This window comes from Heptranchias perlo, chromosome 8, assembly GCF_035084215.1.
Source record: "Heptranchias perlo isolate sHepPer1 chromosome 8, sHepPer1.hap1, whole genome shotgun sequence".
Lineage (NCBI taxonomy): Eukaryota > Metazoa > Chordata > Chondrichthyes > Hexanchiformes > Hexanchidae > Heptranchias > Heptranchias perlo.
In genome coordinates this window covers 13,915,336-13,933,546 of record NC_090332.1, presented here as the reverse complement: position 1 = coordinate 13,933,546, position 18,211 = coordinate 13,915,336, and the positions used below count along the sequence as shown (strand labels likewise).

Sequence of the window (18,211 nt, the reverse complement as noted above, 5' to 3'; positions counted from 1 at the left end):
ACGCTCTCTCGCAGGCCCAGTACAAACTCAGATCGGCAGATTGGTGGGGTCTGCCGTGCAGATTGGAGAATGTGGGACTTAGTAGTGCACAACCTTTATTCAATGTTTTAACATAACTCAACAGTTTGAAAACATAGGGGCAGGACCTGCATCTGTGTTTTACGTGTGCGATGTCTGATCTCCGTTCAGCCTCCATGCAGACCCGTATCTTATATTTTGCAAATATCAGAGTCCCGCAAACGTTGAGCAGCCCAGTTGTTGCTCATTAAAAATTCCAGAGTTCCCATCATCGCCATGCTGCATTATATTGCAGCACAGATTCACTTCCCAATTGACTCCCACCACTTCCTGCAGACACACTGCCCTCCCCTTTAAGAGGTGCAGACTGCCTTTAAGTGGTGCTAGCTACTTGCGATATCTGGGCCCCCTGCTGGCGAGCAGGTAGCACCAGCTTGATGCAGCAATCAGGTAAATCACCAGGCAGCACGAATGTTAGGTGCTGCCTGCATCGCAACGACCGGGCGCGGGTTAATCGCGCACCGCGATCCCCGCGCCCTGTTTCAGGATTATCTAATATAATCCCTTCTTTGTCCTCTTTAGTCTTCTGAAATAATCTTTACCTAGCATATATAGAAAGGTACCTTTCCAAGAGCCATAGTATATCCACGAGAGAAGGGTATAGAAGTTACCTTATACAGCTATATTAGCCAGTTACAGGCAGCAATTATTGTGTCACTTAAATATAAGTTTGCTGAGATCGGGGAAGGTGAGATTTAAGACAACTAATTCAGATGCTGCTTCCAGTGCATTAAATGGATTTACCCAATGGGCTGAAATCCAGAAGGAACAGATAATACTTTTACAGCAACAGGCGCATCACCTCGACGTCCCAAAAGCCAACACCATGATCCCAGGGGAAGGTGAATAATCAGCTCAACCAAGCAGCTCATTAGGACAAGGTCATATAAATTGTGGAAACATTGTTAACCGTCAGCACATTGATTCTAATCTATCCAATAGAATGGCTATCTTAACTTGTCATCTATTTAAACAGTTAATCCTAATTTAATCTCACCAATTTACAGTAGTCTCAAAACAACATTGATCTCAACTACAATTTGATAATCAGTGATCCAGTTAATGCTGAATTGTGGTGATACAATGAACTGCCTTTACAGGTCTGTTATACATTTCATTAAGTAACTATTATTTGTTATTGAAATTGCTGAACAACCCTGTCCACAAATATTTATATCTACTAATTATTTATGTACTCAATGTTTAAATTAGAGTAGTGATAATTATGATTTTGAAGTCAATTGTTAGTGCATGACATGCTGTCTGACTTCTTTGATGATTTGGTAAGAAAGTGTTAATTCATTCACTCAGAAGCTTATGGGTATCCTAACTGAGCATTGGTAATGTGAACTCATATTCAGTCCAAACTGGGTGATGGAAGACAGTTCGGCGAGCTAAACTTAGTCATCATTCACCCTAGGTGTAGGCCGGAAGGTAAACCCCAGACGATTCCTTGATGAGGATTTAAGGCAAAGGGGTTAAGCATTCGTCTGGTTTCTTATACGTAATTGTTGGGATTCCAAGCCCAATGCTCTTACAACTCCCTCACCTCTGTCTTTGATGCTCTTGTCCCTAGTAAAGTCCTTACTTTCTCCCACCCCGGTCGTTGAACGACATCAGTCCTAGATCAGCCACAGTTTCCTCAGTTAAACAATGGGAAAACTGAAGCCATCATCTTTGACTCATGCCGCAATCTCCATACCCTCGCCTCATCCGACTGTTCGCAACCTTGCCGTCCTATTTGACCCCAAGCTGAGCTGTATACTCTCCATCACAATGACCTCCTACTTCCACCTCCGTAGCATTATCTCCAGACTCGACTATTCCAATGCTTTATCTGGCCAGCCTCCCATTCTCCACTCTACATAAACTTCAACTCATCCAAAGCTCTGCTGCTTATATCTAATCCACACCAAGTCCTGCTCATCTGTCAACCCTGTGCTTGCTGACCTACATTAGTTCCAGGTTGCTCAATGCCTCTGATTTAAAATTCTCATCCTCATGTTCAAATCCCTCATGGCCTGGCCCCTCCCAATCTCTGTAACCTCTTCCAGTTCTACAACCTTCTGAGTATTCTATGATCCTCCAACTCTGGCCTCTTGTGCATCCCCCATTCCCTTCACCCCACCATTGGCAGCCATGCCTACAGCTGTCTAGGCCCTAAGCTCTGCAATTTCTTCCATAAACCTCCCATAGGAACATTAGGAAAGGAGTAAGCCATTCAGCCCCTCGGGCCTGCTCCGCCATTCAAGTAGATAATGGCTGATCTGCACCTCACCTCCATTTTCCTGCCCTTGCTTTATATAATATGGAATTTGAAAGAATGCTACTGAGGTGCAACCACTTACAAAGAGTAGGATGGAATGTCGGGGATAATTCAGGATTTGGAGACGGGGAAGGGGCCATAATCCATGCCAAAAAAATGTGTGCCTCTCATTCTCTTTCCTTCCCTCCCACATGTTTTATAAATTTAACTTTGATGCAAAACAGCTTTGCATCAATGTAGAATTTGTGAAATAATTTGGTTGCAAAGTTGCCCAAATGAAATTTAGGCAAGTGGTGTGAGATTACATAGAATTACATAGAATGTACAGCACAGAAACAGGCCATTCGGCCCAATAGGTCCTTGCTGGTGTTTATGCTCCACATGAGTCTCCTCCCTCCCTGCTTCATCTAACCCTATCAGCATATCCTTCTATTCCTTTCTCTATTATCCCTGTCCAGAACTTCTGATGAAAAGTCATCGACTGAAACGTTAACTCTGTTTCTCTCTCAACATATGTTGCCTGACCTGCTAAGTGTTTCCACCATTTTCTGTTTTTGTTTCAGATTTCCAGCATCCACAGTATTTTGCTTTTGTTTTAGTGAAGTGGAGCTGATTGGCTCTAAGCAGGCAGTGGTCATGCCTACAACGTAATTTTATGTCACACTTTGACAAAGGATCCTTACCCCAAATGTCAACTCCTCTCTAAGAAAAGCTGGGGACTTGCTGAGTATTTCCAGCATTTTCTGTTTCTGTATAAATTTATGTCATTTTATGAATCTGAAAAGCAATCATAATTATATTATTTAGGGAGGGGAGAAGCTTGCAGGCTATACAACCTATGTGTTGCTGTAACTCATCAGCTCATGTCACTGATGGTATTGCACCGTGTGCAGACCGAACTATAATAATATGAATATATATAATATATAATACATTCATAGATCGCTGTTTATTTTACTTTCGTGTCAGTTGTCCCCTCCAACGATAAAGTTGTCTGTTCTGTTAGATGGATATCTGAGTTAGTTCAAATATAATTTGCAAACAGTAAATAACTCCATGACTCAGCGCTGCAAAGCCGTCCAGCACCGAGGAACTACTCATCGTCATTTGAGGTTTGGCTGTTAGAAACTAAGAAGCAACATGTTGCCTGTGAAGAGTTTGGTTCTTTTGAACCGCGGGGCCAGTGTGATGAGCAGAAGATTTAATCACAAGGTCGGGATCCTTGGAGCACCTTTGTCGAGGGGACAGGTACGCTACACGGATGCTATAGTTAGGAATCGAAAAGTTTTTGTTATTTTTAACGGCGTATTTATTTTTTGATTTACTGTATACACCTTTTGCATGCCTATAGGGAAAGGAGGGTGTAAAAGAGGGACCAGACGCTTTAAGGAAAGCCGGGCTGCTGACAGCGCTTCAGAATGGAGGTAATAATAGGGTCATTAGAAAGTGAAATATCGAGATCATCCCAAAAGGGGCAATGGCATAAATATCATAGGAAACTTTCCAATTCTCATTTTGTGAATATATATCCTGTGCTGGAAATAAAATGCATTATGTATAGCGTATTTATAAATTAAAGCCACGCTGTTTTTTTTAATCCATAAGAAATACCCCACTCTGCTAACAGTTCATGGGTCCATAGTTCATTTTATTTGCGATCGACTGCACCTACGAACAAGGTGAGAGAATCGGGTTCTTGCCCTCGAGAATTAAAAATAATAATTTGGGAGTCATAAATGTAAATACTCTGAAAACGCTTTTATTTACTTTTAGCTCACCGTGCATGCGTCTTTCTCAAACAATCAGTATAAACACTAAACTTTTCAACACGAGAAGCAACAGGAAATTACACTTTCAAATAGGCTGTGGCTAGATATGACAGACGATTCTGGAGAGTTCTGCCAAACCAACTGTGTTACCAAATATAGAACAACTGGAGGTGATCCTATTTATTTCTTAAAATGTTTTTATTTTTGTTTGATAACGCTTCTGTGAAGCGCTTGGGTCGTTTTACTACGTTAAAGGTGCTAGGTTAATGCAAGTTGTTGTTACATACTATTAGTGACTGATCTCTCATAGCATTATGCCATTGTAAAGCGCAATGTATTATTCTGCTCAGGGGGAGCTTTGACCCTTTAAAGAGCAACACATACCCCAACATCCCCTGCTCCCTCCACCCTCACTTCTAACATCAAGCGTGAAGTGCACATGGATTTATTTTCATTTTAATATTGAGACCCTCTACAGAGCTGACTCAGCCACCAGCTCAGCCTGCTCTATTTCTTTGCTCCTGATCTCCTCCGGCTCCATCACTGACTGAGGCCCCAACCTGTGTCACTCTGCAGTTTCTCCAATATCTCCCTCTCGCCAAACTCATCTCTTCCATGGGACACACCTCTCGCCTCCTTCATTCCAGACCTTGGGCCTACTAACTACTTTCTTGGTCCCCGAGCTCACTGACGTTAAAAACTCCCTTTGCTCAGTCACTGTCCTTTCCCTTTCAAAACTACTAACATCCCCCCCCCCCCCGCATCAAAAAGCCTGTCTTTCACCTGTCCATCCTCTGCAGCTATTACCCTACCTCTGATCTCCCTTTCGTCCCTAAGGTCCTTGAATGCATTGTCCCCTCCCAAGTCCATGCTCATTCTTCTACATTGATGAAGGTAGCCAAACAATACAAGACAAGTTTACGTCAGTTTTTTTTTGTGGAATATGCAATTTTTGATGTTTTTATTATGTTAGAAACTATTTTAAGTCTGTAGTTTGGAAAGTGAGGGGAAAATGACAGCGGGAAACAATGCCATCTTCTGGAGAAGGTAATTACAGCGGGTATTACCATTACATTGTTAGTTTCACCCACTATATTGAAAGGACTGGCGTCATAATTGCTACAAATTGGAAAAAAACTGAATGATTTAATAGACTATAGATTCTTAAACTTTGGGACCACCTGTTGCCCCCCCTTCCACTACCTGCCCACTCGTTTTGAAGCTACCTGATTTGGGGCCACGGGTTGGCACCTTTTCTACTTGGTTAATTTTCGGAAAGCCCACAATCTCTTCCCCAACCTGCTCCATTTGTGGCCACTCGCTTTGAAGTCTCAGGCCACAACCTGGCTGCCCTCTCCTGCCTTCGTCCCCGGTTTTCTCCCTGCATTAGTAGTGGTTGGACCTCGACCTTACCGCTTTGGGCCACCCACCATCCCTTGCCACCATCGCGATCCTTCTCCTGACATTATGATCCCTCGACATTGCGACTCAGATCCCGAACTTCTCCCTGACCTGCGACTTTTGAGTCCCAACCCCCTACAAATTATGAACATGATAGCAATGGGGGGGGGGGAGGGTGTGGGCACAGGAAGGACATAACACCTCTCACCGATGTTGAGGGAAACCAGAGACAAGACGTAATAAGTAAGCGTTAGAATACTGCATTAATTTTTTGAGTGCTGGAAGAAAAGGCTTTTAGTTTTTTAATACTAGAAGTTTGGGGATAGGAAAAAAGTGTGAATGTGTAAGGGAGGGAAATAAGGGTATGGGTAGGAGGGACGAAGAAAAGGGAGGGGTGACGGAGAGTGCACAGGCGGAAGGATGGTGAAGTGCAAAGAGTATGGGTGGCGGGGCAGTATGTTAGGGTTAGTGTGGGAGAACAAAGGGGAAGGAAAATTGTGCAGGGTGGGACAAGGAATCAGGGGAAGAGGAGAGGACATAAAGGTAAGGATGAGGGGAAGGGAAAGGGGGAAATAGGTGACGGAAGGGCGTGGGAATAACGATGGAGGAATGGGTACAAAGGGTAGCAGAAGTGGTGATGGGAAGGTCATAGAAGTGATGGTGGATATAACGGAATGTACGAAAATCTCCCGTCGCAACGAGGGGGCAAGATTCTGGTAGTGCCGCTGCGCTAGCTCAAGTGAGGAAGAACGGAACCCACGATCACCCAAATTAAAGAACCAAATTATGGGGTCACTGGCATGTTCGGGCAGGTGAAATACGCCAGTAAGGGCCCATCAGTTGTGCCCACCCCAATCCCCCAGCTCAAAGGCGGAGCGACACCCAGTCTCACCACAAGGTTGTCTGAAGAAAAAGTGGCACAAGTAGATCTTTGGTTTCAATGGGAGCCTTAACTCTGGCAGCATAAGGTAATCAATACCCGCTGGTCCCACTTTTAAAGTCCTCGGGGTTTAAAACTCCACTTCTGTGCTTGCAACCCGTATTTTTTCTTCCATTAAAATGAATGGGCAGGAAATTGTGGGCTTGCAGAAGTGGTATTTCTACCGCCTGGTTCTCACTCCAGTCTTACTTATAAAGGACCAATCCCGCTGTCCAGCTAAATGCTGATTTCGTTCTCCTGAAAATGCTGCTTCTGTAAAAAAAAGTCCTGCTGCAGTGGCCCAAACAGAGAGTTGCATTACTGCCAATCACATTCAATGGTTAAAGTGCCAAATTGGACCAACGGAAGAGCCATTAGGTGGGTACTCTGGATACAGGTTGTGTACTGCACTTGTGATGCTGTGACTGATTTTCTGAGTTCAACCACAGAATTGTGTGTACAGTTGGAAAGTACAGTACAGTATTCAGTCTGCACCCAGAATATGATTACAATCTCAAGTATTCACCACACAAACTAAATACTGCTTAATTATACTTGAATATCACTGATCGAACTGACATTAAGCGATGAGAGCACGGTCTTTATTTGTTCAAGTGGACCATTCAACACTTACGTCCTATTCTTTTAAATTTAATTAGTGAATTATTCCACCTGCTGTGAAACATTGAATATGAAAATATAAATTTAAAACAGTTTGAACTGAGGCTGTTAACTAGGATTGAATGTAAATTATTGGCTTATTCCGGTGATGAACCTAACCATACATGAGCTTTGAGTAGATCATTGATATTTCCAATTGAAAGCCATGGGAAGGTTCAGAGGAGGCCAAGTTAGTCTGCCCATATAGTATAAAGGATGCTGTAGTAAGGTGTCCTGCTGCAAGATGTTATTGGCATATTTAATAAATACTATATCATATCACATTCACAAAGCATGCAAAGTACACAATAAAATTTCCACTCTGCCACTCTTTATATGTGGGCCTGGATGATACATATCAGAAAGCTTTAATGAATAGGCTATCACAGCTGAGCCAATTTAATTCCTCACCCAATAGTCACACACAAGCCAGAGATCATTGTATAGTGATCAGGAATGGAAACCCTGGCTGCTTTTTTTTGTCCTGTAGCCCAAGAATACTGAAGCTAGTTGCAGCACCCTCAAACTCTGGATTAGATTAGCCCATTAGCACAGAAGGGCAATCAACCTGGGGCTTTCTTGGTTTGTGTCAACTCACTGCAACACAGAGGAGTACATTTACCAACTGAGCCAAAGAGGGTCCTTAAAGATTATATACTGATTCATTAATTTATATTTAATTGAGTTTGAATTTACTTCTCCCACCCACTTTTTCCCTCAATGTTTTCTTTTTGAGGTTGCAATCTGAAAGACTATGGCAATTTGAAATTTGAAGATGAGCAGAAAGACGAGTTATTCAGAACTGTCAAAATGCCGCGGACTGTGGGGAAAGCAAATGAAAAACTATCTCAAGCTGTAACCAAAGTGAAAGCAGATGGCAGGGTCTGTGTCATTCTTGGGGGAGATCACAGGTATTTATTTTACCTTTGTTCAAATTATAGACTTTAGAGTCATCACCACTTCATGCAACTGCTAAAAATGTAGGAAATTTATTAAAATATAAATTGTATTTCCTATTCATGGATGACTTGTAGAAATGTGGAGAAACTACTGTTCAAACATGTACGCAACTATCATCAGAGACTATAGTCAGTGGTCCATGTGCTAACTTGATTGAAGGGGAAAAGGGTCAAATTGAAATATCGAAGGTGGCAATGGACGTGAGATGGATGTTACTTATGTAAAGGAATGTTTTGGGGATGCTGCTGGAGCAGTTGCTGAACTCTCAAGAGCACATGATCACATGGAGATAGCGTGCTGACAAAACTTTAAGGAGTTGTTCAGTAGACTCTGCACCCTGCCTGTGCCATTAGTTATTCACAAAGATATAGAGCATGAGGTCCAGGACATTGCGCTAATATGATGCACAAAGGGACTGCATTCCAACACATCACTGTATGACTATTCTCTGGGCACACAGGGGGTGAAATTCGACTACTGCATGGGCACAAAATGGGCGGTAGCGAATTGGCCACCCATTGTACACTAGGGCCATATAATTGATTATATTGGGAAGATTTTCCTGGGTCTGCATCCAGGCACACTGGATCGTCTGGACGCAGTGAATATTGGAAGATTGGCAAAGTCAGATAGCATGCATGTAAAGGAACCTACCTGATTTCCCTCGATTATTTTAAAATAGTGGGAAAACTTCCATGACTTCCTTTAAAGGCGCGTGCTGTGACCTGCCTGATTTTCCAATATTCACTGTTCCTGAGCGGTCTAGTGCGCTCACTTAAAGATTGAATATATCTCTTAAAGTGAGGTGTCATTCAACTCTGTGTAAATCTGTGCTGCTGCAGAGAGATTTTTGAGAGCAATATGTTGCAGGCAAGATCATCTCATTTCTCTGATATAGCGGTGGAGGTAGGTAAGAACACACAGGCTGGTCATGTTCTCCTTGATGGCAGAAGGGTGGAGTTGCCAACGCTCCCGGATTGTCTGGGAGCCACGGTATGATACATGAATCTCCCCGGTACTGCTGCTAGCAAGCCAGGAGAAAAGTACAGCTAAGTAGGTGACCTTTGGGTGCAGATTTGAAAGTACTTGCCTGAATCGTGGCTAGTTGAGTTGTGGATAGGGGCCCCGCTATGTCTTGGGGTAGGGGATCTGGAGCTAGGTTGAGCCCCACTTGTACTGGGTGCTCTGCTGGTGGATTGAATGACCTTCAGGCAGTCACCTTAGAGCGGAGTCAAGAAGCATATGTGAGGCTCAGGTTCCACTTTACACTGCAGCCTTGGCTGATAACTAGCTTAGTAAATCATTACAGATCACAGCCAACACCAAGGGGGAGGGACCTGAACTGCACTGATTTATTTATTCCCTGCCCCCTCCCGGCCCCACCCCGGGCAGCAACGTTATTCATTTGGATGATTTACGTTTGTTTTTTGGAGCGTAATTTCTGGTGAATTTCGGATGCTCTGGGTTTAATTGTGTGGTTGTTAGACTTGAATTCTTGGTGGTTTCTATTTAAATATCAGCTGATGTTTTATAACAAACCATTCCAGTCACTCCCTGACAACAATATGAAAGTACCTTATTGAAGTCCCGTGTAACTAACCATAAACTGCTCTTTCTGTACCAGCCTTCACTTTTTTTATTGTGTTTTGTGTGCTTAAGGCAGGGACCACAGTACTTCTATCGATCTTTTCCCACCTGCTGCCATTCAGCTGAGGTATAATGCAGGAAAAGTTCACCACCCTCAAAGATTAGCCCTACAATTTTCTTTAAATGAGACCACTTAATAGCAAGGGTTGGCAGTTTTTGTAGAATGAATGAAGGAATACTGCAAGATTGTTTAAATTTTGGTCGGGACCCTTGGAGAGGGGACACTCGTATCTTCCAACTAGCTGACGACGGAAGATGAATCTTCCGAGCGCTGCTGTTAGCAACCCGGGAGCAAAATAGAGCTTCGCGGATGTGGTTTGCACCTGTGTACTTCCTTCTCCGCTAAGCATGTACAATATAGATGGAGAAAAGAATAAGAACTTGCATTTATATAGCGCCTTTCACGACCTCAGGAAGTCCCAAAATGCTTTACAGCCAGTGAAATGCAGTCACTGTTGTAATGTAGAGAAACGCGGCAGCTGATTTGCGCACAGTAAGGTCCCAAAAACACCAATGAAATAATGAGCAGATATTCTGTTTTAGTGATGTAAGTTGAGGGGTAAATATTAGTCAGGACACTGGGGAGAACGCCCCTGCTATTCTTTGAATAGTTCTATGGGATCTTTTACATCTACCTGAGAGGGCAGACAGGACCTCGGTTTAACATCTCATCTGAAAGAAAGCACCTCTAACAGTGCAGCGCCCCCTCAGTAGTGCATTGAAGTGTCAGCCCAGATTATGTGCTCAAGGGGCTTGAACCCATAACCATCTTACTCAGAGGCACGAGTACTACCACTGAGCCAAGGCTGACACAAGTAGATGATCTTGCTAGAAGACCTATCTCCCCCCCTCGTTTACACAGTTATGGCAGTGGCTGCGTGACCAGTCGGCCATGTATATCTGTTTATTACTACAGTGACACATAATTCTGTGCTAAAACTGTGATTTTACTTGGAAAAAAAATCCTGAACATTTCGCTCGGTTTAAAAATGGAGTCCAGGATCGCCAACCCTCCCGGATTGACTGGGAGTCTCCAGGAATGGAAGGTTAATCTCCCGGGCACTGCTGCAAGCAACTCGGAAGAAATACAGAGTTCGCACTTCGTATTCATTGGTCATATCTGTAGTTTGCGCCTGTATATATTCTTCATCTGCTTGCGGGTGACCTCCTGGTCCTCGGAATTTCTTGCACAACAAAACTGCGAGCAAAGATATTCAACTACAGGGGACCTAACCGTTATACGGTAAATGCAATAACATTTGCAAATTGCGGGAAAGTTTTTTAAAATTCGTTCACGGGATGTGGGCGTCGCTGGCGAGGCCAGCATTTATTGCCCATCCCTTGCATTTATATAGCGTCGCTGGCGAGGCCAGCATTTATTGCCCATCCCTTGCATTTATATAGCGCCTTTCACGACCTCAGGAAGTCCCAAAATGCTTTACAGCCAGTGAAATGCTTTTGAAGTGTAGTCACTGTTGCAATGTAGAGAAACGCGGCAGCTGATTTGCGCAGTTAGGTCCCAAAAACACCAATGAAATAATGAGCAGATATACAAGATCAGATATCATGTGATCAAATGTCACATAATCAAATGTCATGTGATCAAATGTCACATAATCAAATGTCATATGATCAGTCCTCCGGGAATAACTGTAACCAGAGTTGGCAACCCTATAGGAGGGTGCCCAAGCTGACACTGCAGCAGGCCTGGAGGGAGGTGGCAGAGAATATCATGAATGCTTGCAGCATCACCCCCAGTACATGAGTTCAGTGCTGCAAGCGCTTCAACGACCTGACCCAGACAGCAAGAGTGACAATGATGTCTTCCTATCTCTATCTCTCTGCAATAGTCCTGGCCACAACAATTCCTCATCTTCCCCTGCATTCCAAACACTTCCTTCCCTCCCCCACTCCACATGCTTTCTATCAATCACTAAAGGATACTGCACCAATTCTCCTTATCATTCCAATCCCATACTCACCTGTTACTGCTACCCTCACAACAGGTACAAACAGCATTCTGTTTTACCTGGTAGCAACTGCAAAGCATTTCATTCTTCTGCTAACTGCTTTCAACTTTCTTGCACATGGCCACCTCCCCATTCTGCTTACAACTTGTTGCATCTCCCTCCTAGTGTGTACCCTATGTGAAGCTGCTTCACGCATCTTCACAACCCTTTACAACAACCACACGATAACTCACTGCCATTTTTTCTGCAGGGGAATCTGGCTCACAACAAGTAGGAGAGGACCAGAACTGGGGCAGCGCCAGCCTTCGCTCGGATGGAGGAGGACGACATGGACATAGTTAGAGCAAGCAAATCAGCGATGGCGAGTGTGGAGGCCATGCTCAGCAGGGAGTCTGCCTATTACTTGTACCCTTTCTCTTTCTTCAAGCAATCACACATGCCGGTAGCATGGCAACCTGATGCTGCATATTGCTGCCAGTCATCTGCTCCTGCCTAGCCTTTCCATGCCATGCTGGCCCTTGGATCTCGTCCCCCTTTTCAAGATCCATCTTAAGACTTGGAGAGGGACAATCCTCCCGAGGAAGCACCAGCACAGAGAACGGCACCTGGGTGGGATAGATAGCGAGTTAGAGAGGTCTGCACATGGTGAATCACAGAACACAAGTGCGTAGGTGCAGGGGCCAGTGGAAAGGACAGAGATGGCTCGCCAGACGGCAACCTCAGTTTCTGTCTCTGCTGAAGCGGACAGAGATGCTGACTTTAGAGACACAGCCATTCTGCGCACCTGAAATTATACAAGGAATTGGAAAGCCAGCCTTGGAGCTGCTGCACCATGTCTGAGAACGTGGAAAAGTTCGCTTCCAGTTGTGGCGTTCCAGCGTGAGGCATCAGTACTCTGCAGTCCACCATGGAGCACGTCCTTTATGGACGCTGCTGCCAGGTCCTCACAACAACAATCTGCGTCACCATCTTTGATCAAACCGGTACCATTCAGGGTCTGAGCTCCACCATCTCCACTGCCTTCAAAAGGTTTGGAGAATGCATTGATAGAGGCATAGAACCCCATCACAGGTCTCCTAGTCTGCTCTCCTGCAAATAATGGGAGTGATGAGCCACAGCATCATAGGAGTGGCAGTGGCACAATGGGAGTGGCACGTTATCCTCTCTCAGGAAGGGTAGAATTGGCAAGAAATCACTTAAGAAAAGCACTATGGGTTAACACATGGATGAAAATATTATATTACGACTCTTCTATCAGCCATTAAGAAAATCACTGCTTTTCGCTTTGCGATTTTGTCTGCAGTGTGCTTCAATAGTTACTGAGTCTACAATGTCAAGTGTTATGTATGTCAATGTTGGTCAGAGGTTGGAAGTTTTTATTACAGGACTGGTAGAGATGGCGTTGAGGACTGTTAATGCGGGGATGGGGAGAAGGAGTAGATCAGCTGAAAGGTTGGTAAATCAACTGCTGGTGAAGAGCTCTGGCTGCAGGCTAGTGCTGTTACCCTCCTTCGTCTACTCCATCCGTGCTGCCATTAGGGTGTTCCTCATTAGATTGTGGAAGGTCTTCTTGCTGTGCAGGCGCCATGTGCTGTCCCCGTTGCACAGCAAAGTTGTGCAGAATGCAACAGACAACCACAATCCGGAACACTGTCTGTGGGTTGTACTGCAGAAAGCCTCCAGACCTGTCCAGGCAGCAAAAGCATTGTTTCAGCAGTCTATTGGTGTGGTCAATGATGGGTCCAGTGGTCCCATGGTTCTGGTTGTACCTCCGTTCAGTGGGTGAGTGTGGGTTTTGTATCTGCATGATACATTGGGGGTGATCACTCACAAGCGGAAACCTTTTCTGTTCACGAAGGTCGCTGGCGCATTGGGAGGTGTCCTGATGGCTTAATGGGTGCAGTCAATCACAGCGTGAAATTGAATCCCTGCTGATTTCTAGAAGTGCACATTGGACTTGCCAAAGCTGCTTCTGGTGCAACAGTAATCAGTAACTAAGCATTAGAAGCAGGTCCATGGAGGTTGAATGTGATTTTTGGTTCACTGGTAGATTCCTGGTGTTTGTCCGCAGTGAGGGGGGGAAGGACATGCACCTGACAGTCATGGTTGGCTGAGATTCTATGTCTGGCATCAATAATGTATGTCGTTCTAAGACATCTATGTAAACATTGAAATTGGTGTTCTGTGATTGCTTCCTCTACGTCTATCTCTGTATCCATCTGTCTCTCTCACATTTAAAAGAAAATATAAACATTCTAAATACTGTCAACAAAACACAGGTAATAATTAGAGCTTTCAAAATTCAACTGGTTTAATTTTTATTTGAAAAAACAAATTAAATACATGGGAGGTTAAATTTGATAGGGCGGAAACCAGGTGCGGGTATCGCGATCTGTGATTAACCTGCGCCCAGTGCTTCCTGCATAGGCAGGACGAGACATTCGTCTGGCTTGAGGACTTACCTTCGAGCAACGTTAAAAACTAGGCCTAACACAAAGATTTAAGGAAATGCACACTTTCCACCAGCAGGGGGAGCCCCAATCTCTTAAAGGGAGGATGTGTCTTAAAATCTCTTAAAGATAGCCGGTACCTGTTATTTGCTGAAAATAACAGTCTGCTGTCTGCACGGAGATCAGACATCACACACGTAACGCAGATGCAGGTCCCATCCCTATGTTTACAAACTGATGAGTTATGTTAAACATTGAATAAAGGTTGCATACTACTAAATCCCACATCCTCCAATCTGCATGCCAGACCTCACCAATCTGCCAATCTGAGTTTGTATCAGGCCTGTGAGAGTATGTGCACCAAAGTTCTCTGCTGATGCACTACAGTCCTTGGTGCAAGAGGTGGACAGAAGGAGAGACATCCTATATCCAGGGGAGAGAGGCGGGGTGGGCAAAAGGCCCTCCAGACTAATGCCCAAAAGGCAGTGGGAGGCAATGGGAGACGAAGTCAATGCCAGGCGCATAGCACCACAAACATGGATGCAGTGCAGGAAGAAGTTCAATGCTTTGACACAAGTGGTCAAGGTGAGTAAGGTCAACTGTCAAGTGGTGTCTCCGACCAACTGCATCACTAGCCACATCCAGCACTTCACGCATTACACCCCCCATCACCCACATACCAACAAACTTTTTCCATCAGTACTCAACTCTACCAATCAGATGCTTCCTCTCACCCTTACACATTACCACTGTTGCAAGCTGCACACCCACTACTCACAGGCCACACACACTGGCAGCTATTCACCCATGAAAGGCACATCACCCAGACACGGGTCCCGCTTTCTTGTAGGTGAAAGTGGCACATAACAGGAGGCAGCAAGTGGCAGTGTCATTTAGCCCCTCGAGCCTATTCTGCCATTCAATGAGATCATGGTTGATCTGTGACCTAACTCCATAGGTCTTACAAACGCCTTAGCCCCATATCCCTTAATACCCTTGGTTCACAGCAATCTATCAATGTCAGATTTAGAATTCACAATTGAGCTAGCATCAACTGCCATTTGCAGAAGAGTGTTCCAACCTTCTCCCACCCTTTGCGTGTAGAAGCGTTTCCTAACTTCACTCCTGCATGTCCTGGCTCTAAACGTTAGGCTATGTCCCCGCATCCTAGTATTCAAGTATAGGAGACCTCCAAAAACAGTTACAAATGCATCAGTGGCCAGAAGCAAAAATCCAGCAACTAACCTGTAAATCCTGCATGGTCCCTTTTAATAGCACTGGTGGGGGGTCCTTCAGGCACCTTTAGACATGTTCAGATGGTCGTGGTTAAGACTGTGCGTTGAGCGTTACATTCCAAAATGGTGTCTACCCCTTTAAATCAGCGTTGCACACTGATTGTATCCATTTTCTCCTTACTTTATACGCTTCCAGCATTCGGTATTTGTGCATGAACTACTACCTTTACCAAGATGGCGTCCGGCGCACGTCACGCTAGAAACATGCATGCGCAGCCAAGACGCCATCTTGGCACTTCAAGAGACCGCGTAGCACCGAAACAACGGGTGCTACATGGCCCAATTTCTAGCCCATGATGTTTGTCTCCAATAGCTATTAGCAATTAGAATGTTCACATTTTCTAATGGTCAACATAACAGGTGATAATCAGGTGAATTGTAGGATGTTTGCTTCAAAATCTAACTAATTTTTTCCAAAGATGATCTCAATTACACTAAGGAAAATAATCTGGCCTGAAATGTCCTCAAGGGTTTTGCCAGACACCTGCCATAATTACAGGAGTTCCCCCAGTTTTATAAGGGGTGGAACCTCCCCTGCCCCTTACAACGCCAATGATGCTGAGGAGGCAGAGCCAGAGATGGAGACTCTCTGTGCCAGAAGTTCCTGCTTCCCCAGCTCAGAAGGGACCGGTAAATCAGGTGCTCGCCCGCTAATCCTACAAACTCCAGTGGGGTCAGAGCTGCAGAGCACCAATGGGCACAATCCCAGAGTAACTGCTGGAGTAAAATATATTTTGCCTAATTATTCAATGAAATTAGTTTCATTTCAATTTCCATTTAATTTCTCCCTAACATTTATTTTATATTCATTTATTTATTTATATTACACTCATTCCCACCTAAAATTTTCCATTACAATATCCTCTTCGCTTCAAATATGTACACAATCATGGAATTCGAGCCTGAAAATACTGCTAGCATTCCCACAATCCTCTGTAATAAAAATGTAATTTCACTTATTTGATCACCATAAACCAATGGCCCATATAGAATATTTTGTATGTTACACAGGAGAATACAGCATATCGTCTAACTCATTTTGAGAAATACCACAGGATATAAAAAGATAATAGTGGGTGGCAGTGACTACATTGAGAACAATCTTCATCTCATGGTTCAGGTGCCTGTGCTTTTCTCTTGCTGTTTATGATGTCATTTAACTCTTTGTTTCCTTATAATGACTCCCATTTATCTGTTATTCCAGTATGAAACAACCTCTATAGTGACATATGCCAACAGAATTTATTTAAAAGATTGGTGGTGGAAATGTCCTCTGTAGCGTTTTGTCAAAGTAAGACAAATAGTGACTGTGTGTATGAGTGATAGAAGGCCAAGAAATACAAGACAACCATTAATTTTTAATGGATTTATATTATAAATACTATGCTTGACAGTTTCTTCATGGATTAGAGTTGTGCCACTTGTCAGTTGCATTGTACAAACAGATTCGTTCAACTTACCATCTTACAGACTGTTCTATAGCAAATTCTTTCATGCCACCAATCTCATGGAGACAAGTAACTAGAAACGCATAACAAAAACATACAATAGATAAGCAACATGTAGACCTCGTGGAGAACCACGTTACAAAGGAAACAATTTGAAATGTACTTAAGCTGAGATAAAATCCTATGATATATTAATGCATTTTCTCATTACAGTTTGGCAATCGGATCAATTTCTGGGCATGCAGCATTTCACTCAAACCTGTGTGTGGTATGGGTAGATGCCCATGCTGACATTAACACTCCTTTTACAACACCATCTGGCAATCTGCATGGACAACCAGTGTCATTTCTCATCAAGGAACTCAAGACTGAGGTAAATGTGAAATTAGGTGCAAAAATTAAATCCATCATTGTGTGAAGACAAATTGGGGTAGATTTTCAACTTCACCGCCTGGGTGGCAATCTGGCGGAGCAGATCGCCCACCCTTTATAAAGCAATGTTGACCAATAGAAATCGCTGACTAGCCACAGGTGTGGCTACGATGACACCATTTTAGCCACATGCACTAATTTTAGAGAACAATGCAGGTAAATGTAGTACACATGTATATTTACTTTACAAACATTTACTACTATTCAGGCAAAATGTTGCAGTTTTTCTCTTTCATCAAATTTTGGAAGTCTGGGATGAATTTATCAGATACAGGATATCTTAGTGCAGCTTCTAGGGGTTTTTTGTCTGGCTTTTGCAAGCAGTACTTTGATTTCATCGGAGTGATTTCTGAGAGTGTTGACTCTGACAAAAAACGTGCCAGACCCACCCCTACTCTCCATCCAGAATGCAGTTGGATGCTGCTTGCCCTTTGCCATGACGTGCCCTGTTGGAGCTGTTCGTTATTGGTTGAGCTTGTTTTACTTCTGCTGTCCTGAAGCGCTTATTCCAATTGGTCGAGCTGACCACAATGACAGTTCTCCTCCACATAAAAAGTTGCTGGTGTTTCCATGGTGCTAAAGTACAGCACTTTCACTTGTGTTACACACTATTTTAGTAAATAACCAATAACAGTAATCAAGGAAATAAAGTGTACACAATGATCAAAAAACTCTCTCACACTTTGCTTTTCAACTTACCATTTTACCATCAAACGTATAAAAAGATTAAAGTACACGTGCATACATCATGCGAATATCAATATTGAGATCACGAGCCCAACGACGTTGTCTACTAGTCATTTTTTATTTACTATTCAAAAATGCAATTCGCCACATCTGGATTTCTAATTAGCCACATGCGGCTAGTGGCCGACGTATTGGTCAACACTGTTATAGAATGTGCCTAATTTTCATT

At 43.7% G+C, this 18,211-nt stretch overlaps 1 protein-coding gene across 1 annotated transcript in view; it reads left to right on the top strand.

Annotated features, from left to right (window-relative positions):
• The first annotated feature begins 3,085 nt into the window (after positions 1-3,085).
• The window catches only part of arg1 (arginase 1), a 32,515-nt gene continuing 17,389 nt past the window's right edge, over positions 3,086-18,211 (top strand). The window contains exons 1-4 of the mRNA XM_067988692.1: positions 3,086-3,592; positions 3,696-3,768; positions 7,830-8,004; positions 17,077-17,236. Coding sequence (XP_067844793.1) covers positions 3,485-3,592; positions 3,696-3,768; positions 7,830-8,004; positions 17,077-17,236 — 516 coding nt within the window. The 5' untranslated portion in view covers positions 3,086-3,484. The remainder of the gene's footprint in view (positions 3,593-3,695; positions 3,769-7,829; positions 8,005-17,076; positions 17,237-18,211) is intronic.